Consider the following 10408-nt stretch of genomic DNA (forward strand, 5'->3'; position numbering starts at 1 on the left):
AATTCATTGTAATCAGCTTCCATACAACACATTTACATCTGACACTCAAACTCTGCACACGTTTGTGTATTTGAGCTATGGCACACGACAACACATACCAAACACGGGTTTACTTACAGGTGGAACTTGGAAGGGGGGAAAACAAAGGGGTTATGTAATTGATCATAATCTAAGTCCAACTAATGTCGCGAGTGTTTTAAAAATCCCCGATTAAATCGATAAATCCTCGATTAATCCCCAGAAGGTTATTGACCGATCTGATTTTTAAAATCCGATTATATTATAGATTATTTTTTATAATGATCCTTTACATGCTTGTAAAATAAAAAATAAATCATTAAAAAAGATTAGAATTTTCAACTTCTTCTATTCTCACTTGTAAATCAAAAGTTGACTTATAAATTTATTACGTATCAGTATAAATAAGTTACCCCGACTTGAGCATGGTTGGATAGCTCACTGGTTAAGAGGTTCGACTCTGGCTCACCTCCAAAAATACTCGCTTTGTAAGGTCATATTTGTAAAGGAAAAAAAAAGTTTACCCCTTGTAAATCCAAAACGGCCTTACTAGCTCAGGCAACAAGCCCCTGTGATAGTTTTATTGAACGAAACACACATTGTAACCCAGGTTAACAGGATTGTATAATTGATGCTTAAGTCATTCAGAAACAGACCCTGAAAAGTGAAAAGTGATGAGGTACATCATATGGGAGTGTACGAAAGAATATAATCAAGTGCATGGGACGAATCCCCAATTTCATCATCACAGTCTCACAGACTCACAATTACAGTTAAATCTCTTTTAAAAAATAATATTGACACTAAAAAGAATATTTTTTGCTGAAAACAAATATATCTGTATTATGCTGGGGTCCAAAAAATATAACTTTAATAAATTATTATTTTACTAATTATTGTTTAATCAAGATTTATTTTACTCTATTTTCATTAGTACTCATGGTTGTTTTTTTTGGGAAAAATTAGTATTCATGTTTGATTGAAGTGAATGAATAAGAAATACAGTAAATGAAATGAAATTTGAATTATGTTATAAGTAAATGCTTATAAATTTCATTTATTTATCCGTTCTATGCTACTAAGGCCACACACCCCACTTTAAGAAGGAATGCTCTATTTTTTCTATACTCAATTTTTCTTAAAATTTCATCGGAACAATGTTGCACACCCTAAATTATTTTCGAAAACTTTCCTTTATCACTAATATTGTCATTCATATTTAGTCATTTCATTTCATTCTCCTCAATCAAACACAATATTGGAGTTTAAGAAAATATATTTATGCTATGATAAAATGTGTATGATATCTGTACATCATCCATGATAATTAACAAAACTCAGCAGAAGACCAGTGACTCCCGTGACTACAGAGTATAGATAGCAGATCTGCCCCAAGATAAGGAAACTTGTAGTATTATTGACCTCCATGTTTACCTTTTTACCCCTTGCATAATTTTTCTCCTAAATGTTTTATTGTTGAATTAGTGGAAACAAGCAAAACATCTATTTAATCCTCTTTAGAACACTCATGATGAAATTAAAAAACTAAATATATTATATTCTTCTTTCCCCACTCTACAAGTGGAATACATAGAATTTGTTTCGTCATTTTCTGTTTGATTAATGAGCTGAAAATGCAGACCTCACATTTTCTAGCTAAATGAACATTGGTGGTCTTTAAATTGGTTAAAATATACTTTTCTGTCCTATTTAATTTTATACATTTCTTATTCAAAATAAGAAAATTTTAAAAATAAATTACAAAATTATATTTTACTAGAGCATTAAAATATATGTTTGAGTTCCCAAATTTTAAATGAATATTAGGAGAGAGAGAGAGGGGTTGCCTACTTGCCTTGCAAATGTAAAAAATGTCCTGCAGCATCCTGGCATATGATTCATCATCTACCATTATATCCCCACCAAAATCTTGTTTCCATCCTCTTCAGCATCTTTATAAACATTGTACACATTAGCCCCACCAAAACATAAACCCCCAGCTTTCTCTTTATTCACAAATCACACCCATGTAAACTTTTCTATTTCACCTCACCCAAATCTCACTCCAAATCAACTTTCTTCTTACACATATATATCACCATTTCAAGAACACACACACACACACACACACCCTTCAAATCCCCTTCTGTTTTCGTGTCTTCTAAACCCAAGTACACACAATACTGTGTGAAAACTGAAAAAAAATATAAATATATAGTACTGCTGAGAAGTGGTGGAAAGAAAATAAAATGGCAACTTCAGGGCCATCATTTCTGAGACAGTTGAGTGAGAAAGAAGGCTGGAAATCAACATCAAAGAGATGGGGAGGAAACAACAATAACAGGAGGTACAATGTAGGAGATGGTCAAGAAGGACAGTACTGGAAACAACAAATGGAAGGCCTTAGTAGTCAAAACAACATGGTATATGGTAATGAAAATGGAGGGCTGGTGATGAAGAAGAGAGTGATGGTGGTTGTGGATCAATCTTCACATTCTAAACATGCTATGATGTGGGCACTTACTCATGTTGCTAACAAAGGTGATAGTCTCACTTTGCTTCACATTGTTCCTGCTCATTCTTCTCAGCCTTCCTCTGATTCACCTTGCCTTGCTTCATCTCTTGCTTCACTCTGCAAAGCTTGCAAACCAGAGGTATATTTCTTACATGTATCTTTGTATTACTTACTGTATGCTTAAGTAGAAGATACGAGATCTGTATATCTGCTTCTGTTTGGCTGCAAAGATTCAAACTTTATTCATTTGGCACACATTACAAGTGTTCTTGGTCTATTTTCTTGATACTTTTCATGGATCCTGCTTGGTCCTCTGTGTTTTTTTCCAATTTTATTTTCAAGCCTTCCAGCAATATTCATTAATTTGGTTGTATATTCAGGTGGAAGTGGAAGCCCTATGGATTCAGGGACCAAAGCTGTCTACAGTGATGAGCCAAGTAAAAAAGTTGGAGGTGTCTGTTCTTGTCCTGGGTCAAAAGAAGCCCTCATCACTCTTCACTTGGTGGGTTTTTCACTTGTTTATTCACAGATTTTTAGTTTATTTAAAACCCCATTTCAAATATCACAATTGTAAGTATGATATTAGACTCTAAGTCTTGATTCTTGAAATTACAGCTTGTGGGGAAGAAGCAGCACAGAGAAGTTTGTGGAAGAATGCATAAACAATGTGGAGTGTTTAACAATAGGAGTCAGGAAGCAAGGGCAGGGCATTGGTGGTTACTTGATCAGTACCAGATGGCAGAAAGATTTCTGGCTCTTGGCTTAAGCCTCAGCTCACCACTACTAGCAATGCTTCTTCAACTCACTCACCAGCACTGCTCCAGCAGTGGTGGAATTAATTTCATGGTAGTAAATGAGATTGTAATAATGTCAAGGTCTTTGGTCAGTAGTTTTAATGGTCTTAATATTAAGTAGTGTCTGTAGCCTCCCAGTTAGAAATTAGTAATGCTCCAGTCTGTAATCATACCCCTCTTATAACTTCTACTACTATAAGTAGATCTGGCAATGAATCTACTAATGAATATCAATAAACATATCATTATGGATGAGGACGTCTCCTGTGTGTGTGAATCCCATATATATACAGGGTTACATATTTTTCGATGTGTTAGACTTAAATGTATGCGGGTTATGATAACTCGATGGAAGAAGGATTCTTGTCACTATGCTATCAATTATTCCGATATGATTTAAACATGAGCATACAAATTTAAGCGAACATCTTAAAAAAGAAAAAAAAATCTGATCGGAGAAGTAAACAGGGTGCTCTTTCTTATGAGTATTGACAAATGAATAAGTCCAATTTTATGTTTCCGAGGTCTTAGATTTTTGTAGTGATTTTGACATGTATATTGGCCTTATGTTTGGTTGTTTTGCGGGCCTTGCGGTCGGCAGGGGGTTGGTCCTGTACACTTGCCATCCTCACACAACTTTTTTTTTTTTTTTTGTCAGGGACCATCCTCACACAACTTAATATTATAGTAGTACTACATTTTAAATAAATAAAACAAATATTAAGTTTATTGTCAGGGACTCAGGGAGGGTAAACTCTATATTTTCGTTATAAACAACAATCACCTGCATCTGCAATTTTAAAAGATAAACATTTTCCATGCTTTTAAGTATTAGCCTGCCAAGAGCAACTAGGTTTTCAAATTCAAACAAGCACCAACACTTTTATTATGTCCATCTTAGTCTCTTCTTTCATTTTTTTTGTAAATCTTCCTACGACCAAAAAGTGTTTGAAACAAGAAACAATATGTACGTGCAAAAAGGGTGGTGAAAATAAATAATTTAAAAGGATAAACTCGTATTCTTTTCATTGATCTAAATAAAGAAATACACGAAAAAAATCAAAGGCTTTTTTGGAAACAATTCTATATAAGTTGTAGTCCCTTTTAATATATTCCCAGGTTAGGAACATAATTTTATAAGTAATTACATTAAACTTTATCATCTAACTTATCACTCATAAGAGGGGCAAGCTCAATACGATTTCGTGGAGTTCGTGGTGTCCTAGGAGTTACTGGCAGTAGCTGTTGAGAGAGCAGGTGCCTCACATACCCGTAAAATGTACATCCAAGAAGCGTCACAGTACATCCAACAGCATTCATGGCCGAGATTGGATTTCTGAATATCATCCATGAACATGTAACGGCAACAGCAACCTGTTGAAAAGAATAAAACTCGCTGAGTACAAAATGATGACCATAAAAAGTTTATGCTTTGATTGTCTTGATCACCATTAATGCCTAGTCACAAGCTTAACGATAATTTCATCCCATTTGTCGGTATATATCTTCTTACGTAAAACATCATAAACTCGTTAAGTCCTTACAACAATCAAGTTATAATTGTTGCAAGACTTGAGAGTGAGAAAACTAGAGGATAAAAATGAGTGTTGACAAATACTTGGGAGTGGTAGGATACTGAGGATTTGTAACAATTCAAGAACAAGGCATTAAACTTGTCCTTAAGCGTAATTCAAATGCAAGATGTAGAAAATTGGTAATGTTAACTATGAACTTGACATAACGAGCACTTCTCTGCTATATGCAAGATGTGTGCAATGCACCTGCAAACATGATATCTCACCTTAAGATTTCCAGCAACATTAAACGTGACAGCAGTTGTGGAGTGAATCACGTAAAATATGGAGAAGTTAAGGCAGAAAGCCATCACTCCTGAGCCAAAAATAATGACAAGTGATGAGAAAAGAGTGGGACATGTTTGAAACCATTGTAACACCCCAGCCCCTTCCAGTATTAGGGCCGGCACCGCCAAGATCATAGTTGCAAAAGGTGCCATGTAGTACACGGTATTAATGCTACAGAGACAAAGGAAATATCAGATCAGCATCATCGACAGAATCTATTAACCACACACTGAAGATGTTTTCTGCAATATAATAGGTGCAAACAACGTCTCCATTGTGAAACTGCAGAGTCTTAAAGTCAGTGTAAAATCAAAATGTTGCTGTGATTCAGACCCAAGATTAGATACACATATCAGTTGTAAGATTAGCAGCGATGTTATGAATTTATTGTCAAATCTTAGTGGTATAAAGCACAATATTATTTATTTAAAAATGGGTACATCCGACTAGTAGTAAGGAATCCTTTCAATTACTTCACACTATTAATTACAATATCATTCATTTTAAAACAGGTGGATCCAGATTCTTTCAGCAATCCGTATAATTGCAAATCTTCTTAAACTGCCATCCTTTGTTTGCTTTAAAAAATATATTAAACTTAACAATTAAGTCTAATTGTACATTACAAGATAAATCTATTTCACATAATTGTCATTGAGTGGTCCATGTACAAGATACCCAAATTAACCAAGGTGGCATTTATATGATCCCTAAACTTGTTATAGACGAAGAATGCAGGGTTTGCATATTAACCGTTTAAGGGATAAATTATTTATTTTACTTGTCCTTTTATTTCTGATTCTAGTTCAAGTCAAGTATGCATTCATATCTAAATCAACCATTTAAGGGATATATTATATGTAACACTAGTCTAGAGATGCACTAACACTAATATAAACCATTTCCGTCTGCACTCTGCGCCATACTTATGATATCATGTATACATTCTTTCATGATATGTTTACATGTGATAAGTACATGATGATGAACGAACCCAATAAACTGGAACAGATTATAGTACAATGCATCTTAAACCCTCAAATCTCTAATTTATTACTACCTATATGAAGTAATATCTAAAAGGCATAGGGGTGCTTCTATGTGCAACTACTGATCAAACAGAAGCAGCCTGCTTGAGGCCACAGCGGTAAACATTGCACATATACTGTCACAAAACTAAAGTCACATAATAAATCAAATAGATGGAACTACAAATTTTTACACCTTGTCCTACCTATAGGGAAAAAAATCTAAAAAGATGAAATGAACAATACACATTTATAACATATCCCTCGATAGAATCAAATAGTCAAAACATGTGTCCCAAATATGAACACATCTTTTATGCATCCTAGATCTGTTTTATGCTCATCAAAAAAGAGTTACCAAGCCAGGCCCACCAATAATAAAAAGAACTAAAAAGCATAGACAACAGAACATAGCTCAAACCCCCCCCCCCCAGGCCCCAACACACACACACACACACACACACACACACACATATGTTGACTTCATAAAAATTAGTAAATGGTCAAGTAACCATGAGTTCTACGAGTAAATTCCAGGTCATGCAGTTTCCTCAATTGAAAAGGATTAGAACAGTCAAATTGTACAGTGTTATGCACCATTGCTGCTAAACACGCCAATGCATTTATAGGAGGGGTAAGTGATGTAGTGAGCCATTTAAAACTTCATTTTCCCACTATTTGTAAGAAGTGTAACCAAAGTAGATGGCAGAACAATACCTGTCAAACTTGTAGCCATGAAGTAGCGATTCAGCAAGTATAGTTTTAGTTGAAGTAGCGAGACAGCCAAATAAGGCAGCACAAAATCCAAGCATGTTAAAGCTAAGTTCTGTCATTGAAGTGAGAAGTATGCCGCCAACAATTGGAATTAAAGATGCCCAAATTCGCCAGTCAAAATATTTTCTCCAAATTAGCCACTGCAAAAACACTGTTTTATATGCATCGAGACATACAAGTTAAAAAGGTGAAAGATTTAAAACTGGAAAAGACAAATCACAATCCAAAGTTGAGAGCCTAACCTGTGGTTGCAGGCGTAAATGACTTTATGGTTTGCATAAAAGAAACAGGAATGTAACGCAAGCTCACATTTCCCAAAACTATGTTAATACAGAACACAAATGACATGGGAAATATTCTTCTCCAACGATCTTCAGGCTCAACCATAATAAGAGGCTTAAGCTTTAGCACCTTGATAACCACAAACGCACCAATAGCCGAGCATATGAAATGTATACATGATACTGACAAAGGGAACTTGAAGTCCAGTTTCTGTCAATTAAAAATAGAAATTAAAATGCAACAACCTGACATCTATCAATCACATCAGATTAGTGATAAGAAACAAATCACAAAAATAATAAAGAAACATGAGGATAATATTCCAATTCCAATATAATAACACTACAATTTCTACATTCATCAAATATGCAACATATATGTCTGATGACCAGTGGTCTGCTTATAAAGCAATAACAGCAATTGCATACATATCTAAAGATGTTTCACCATTACTTTAATCTTACAGATCATATCCAGAAATAACACAATTTCATGCAGTTTACTTCAAATAGCGGAATTAGACGGAACTTATGGAATGAAAATCAAGAGCAGCTTATCAATAAATATCCTACAAAAATCTCAAAAAAACTTACCTTTAGGTAATGATAACAGCGACCAACTTTAAAGTTTAAACAGCTTAAGAAACAATATTCAAGGTTCAGACTTCAGATAGAGTGGAGTCAAAAACAACTCTAAGCATCCAATTTAACTTTGCAAACAAAAAAGTGGAAGAAAAGAAAATAGAAAACCTTCAGCACCTGTGAACCCAGCGAAAATACTAAGACACAACGATACTATTGTTTGATTTATCCAAATATTATTGCAATCACAATCTAGAGTGTACTTCCTCTCTACCAAAGTCATTGTTTTTTACATCATTTACAATGCAACCACAAAAATATGGAAATCCATCTACCAAGATCAGACTTCCCCTCCTATAAATGTAATTAATTCTGAAATCATGTACAATTTAATCAAAAAAGCTTCCTTTATATAGAATCCTCGCATATAACTTCCACGCTTTTAATATGTTATCCACCATATTGGCTGGATCACAAACAAAATAAACGCAAAAGACCAAATGCAATCCTCTAGAATCCAGATCACTGGATCAACACGACAATATGATCCAAGTATTCAAAGTAAGTAAATTTTGTAAACCATACCACCAATCATCCTGTCATCGTACCACAGGAATTTCACTAATTGACAGTTAATGAAAAACTTTAGCCACAAAACTTCAAACTAGGCGAATTCAACTCCATCTAATTCCTCACAATTCTGTCAAATCCATTGTATAAACAAGTATGCAAAAGTTGAAAACTTGTAAAATTTAACACTAAACCCACATCAAGCAGTACAAAAAAAAACAGAAACAAACACACATATAAATAAAAAAATACTGAGGAATTGAGCAGGAAAAAACAGAAACTGACCTGAAAGATCCACTTATTCATGATAATAACAGTAACATTAAAACCCCACCATTGAACAATTGCAATAATGGATCTAATAACACTCCACTGCAACAACCTAGTCTCTTCCATCACCTCTTTCCTCAACAATTCACCTGAAAACAACACCAACCCAGATCAAATAACCAAAATTAAACACACCCCATGTCAGAAAGATCCAAACTTTCAAACAAAACACACCTCAATTTTCTAGAGAGAGAGGGGGGCGAGAGATACAAGTAGAGAGAGAAAGAGGGTCAGTGAGGAGTGAAGAAGTTGTAGAGAGAGAGAGGTTGTAACGGTGGAAGTACCCCCTCGTTGCCCATGTGATGTCTAGAGTGGTTTTAGCTTGCCGATTTTGATTTGAGTAGTGAGTACGCCTTTTCTAGGCCGTTGGATTGGGGAGAGTGGAATCACGCGCTCAAAATGGACGGTGGTGATTTGGTTTATTGCATCCTAGACGTTTTGTCACGCTTCCACAACGTTTCCTACACCTTTGTTTGGTTTCTTGGCAAAGTCCCCCACACTCATACTATTCACTTTCCCATGTATCCATTCATGATTCATGCGAGTCTTTGGTACATTTTCTGTAATTCGAGTCGGGTAGCTCGAATTCGTTCAAGTGGGTTCTACTCGATTCAATTCGACTCGAAATTTGGATGACTAGGTTCAAATTACAACCTTAAATATATTTATTTAAGCAATTTGGATATTAATTGTGTGAAAATAAATTAATGTTTATATCATGAAAACTTTTAAATATTCCTTCCATATCACTTATTGTATATGTTTATATTATCTTGAAAATAAATATTAATAAAATATTAAAATTATATAAAATAGTGAAGATGAGCATGAAAGGATAAATAGTAGTGGGATGATGTCGAAATTTGAGGGATTATTTGTTAAATTTGAACAAATATGATTAGTTAATGTTGATTTAAATTTTTTAATTACTGTTTTCATTTGTTACAAATTAACTAATGTATTATACTGATTACTGTTAAATGTATTACTTAATTGAATAAATGATATTATCTTGTATTGTATAATTTTTAAATAATTCTAAAAAAATATGATTGTCGAATCATGTGTGAAAAACGAGATATGAGGAGTTGAAAATTTCTAAATTTTTTAAAATTTGACTTTACATGAAAATATAGAATCACTTTAAAAAAGTAATTTATAATAATTTATTATTATATTAATATTTTTCTGTATTTGATAAATTATAAGTATCAAACAAATTATACAACCATATAAATTAATATTTTACACTCTCATTACAAAAAATGTTAATAAAATTATGCATTAATCATCTAACAAGTATATGATTATGTTACTTTTGATATTTTGCCGATTATTCCTCATTAAGTTCCAATGTTCCATTTACAGAGTAGCTTATTAGTTTATAAAATATATTTTTTTGACACAAAATAAAATAATTTCGTTAACAGAACATAGTACTGTTGGAACAAACCCCAAACTGATCATATAACTATAATATTTAATTCTTATTTCAAGAATTTATATATAAAAACTAACATCATTATGCTTTAAGCTACATGATAAATGAATAAGACGGCCGACGAGTGCATACCCGATGGAAATTGTTTCAAGGAGCAACTTTTGAAGTCAAACCTTTGCCAAATTGTATGACCCACTAAAATATTTGTCAAAA

At 33.7% G+C, this 10408-nt stretch overlaps 2 protein-coding genes across 2 annotated transcripts; one reads left to right on the plus strand and one right to left on the minus strand.

The window, feature by feature from the left end:
- Positions 1-2006: 2006 nt before the first annotated feature.
- LOC108216888 (uncharacterized) lies at positions 2007-3579 on the plus strand. Its single transcript, XM_017389746.2, has 3 exons — positions 2007-2672; positions 2914-3035; positions 3149-3579. Exons 1-3 carry the CDS (start codon positions 2268-2270, stop codon positions 3297-3299), a joined length of 678 nt encoding a protein of 225 aa, XP_017245235.1. The 5' UTR covers positions 2007-2267; the 3' UTR covers positions 3300-3579.
- Positions 3580-4326: 747 nt separating this feature from the next.
- LOC108219437 (UDP-galactose transporter 1) lies at positions 4327-9067 on the minus strand. Its single transcript, XM_017392894.2, has 6 exons — positions 8929-9067; positions 8710-8843; positions 7234-7483; positions 6935-7142; positions 5129-5360; positions 4327-4701 (listed from the first exon to the last, which is right to left on the minus strand). The coding sequence occupies exons 2-6, from the start codon at positions 8818-8820 to the stop codon at positions 4477-4479; spliced, it is 1026 nt and encodes a 341-aa protein (XP_017248383.1). The 5' UTR covers positions 8821-8843; positions 8929-9067; the 3' UTR covers positions 4327-4476.
- Between the last annotated feature and the right edge of the window lie 1341 nt (positions 9068-10408).

The sequence above is a fragment of the Daucus carota genome, chromosome 4, assembly GCF_001625215.2.
Source record: "Daucus carota subsp. sativus chromosome 4, DH1 v3.0, whole genome shotgun sequence".
Lineage (NCBI taxonomy): Eukaryota > Viridiplantae > Streptophyta > Magnoliopsida > Apiales > Apiaceae > Daucus > Daucus carota.

Coding starts and splice junctions, on each gene's coding strand:
- LOC108216888 (XM_017389746.2), top strand. CDS start 2,268: ATGGCAACTTCAGGGCCATCATTTCTGAGACAGTTGAGTGAGAAAGAA. Junction 2,673..2,913: donor GCAAAGCTTGCAAACCAGAG/GTATATTTCTTA, acceptor TTGTATATTCAG/GTGGAAGTGGAAGCCCTATG. Junction 3,036..3,148: donor CCCTCATCACTCTTCACTTG/GTGGGTTTTTCA, acceptor TTGAAATTACAG/CTTGTGGGGAAGAAGCAGCA.
- LOC108219437 (XM_017392894.2), bottom strand. CDS start 8,820: ATGGAAGAGACTAGGTTGTTGCAGTGGAGTGTTATTAGATCCATTATT. Junction 5,361..6,934: donor CATGGCTACAAGTTTGACAG/GTATTGTTCTGC, acceptor TTGTCTCTGTAG/CATTAATACCGTGTACTACA. Junction 4,702..5,128: donor ATGTTGCTGGAAATCTTAAG/GTGAGATATCAT, acceptor TCTTTTCAACAG/GTTGCTGTTGCCGTTACATG.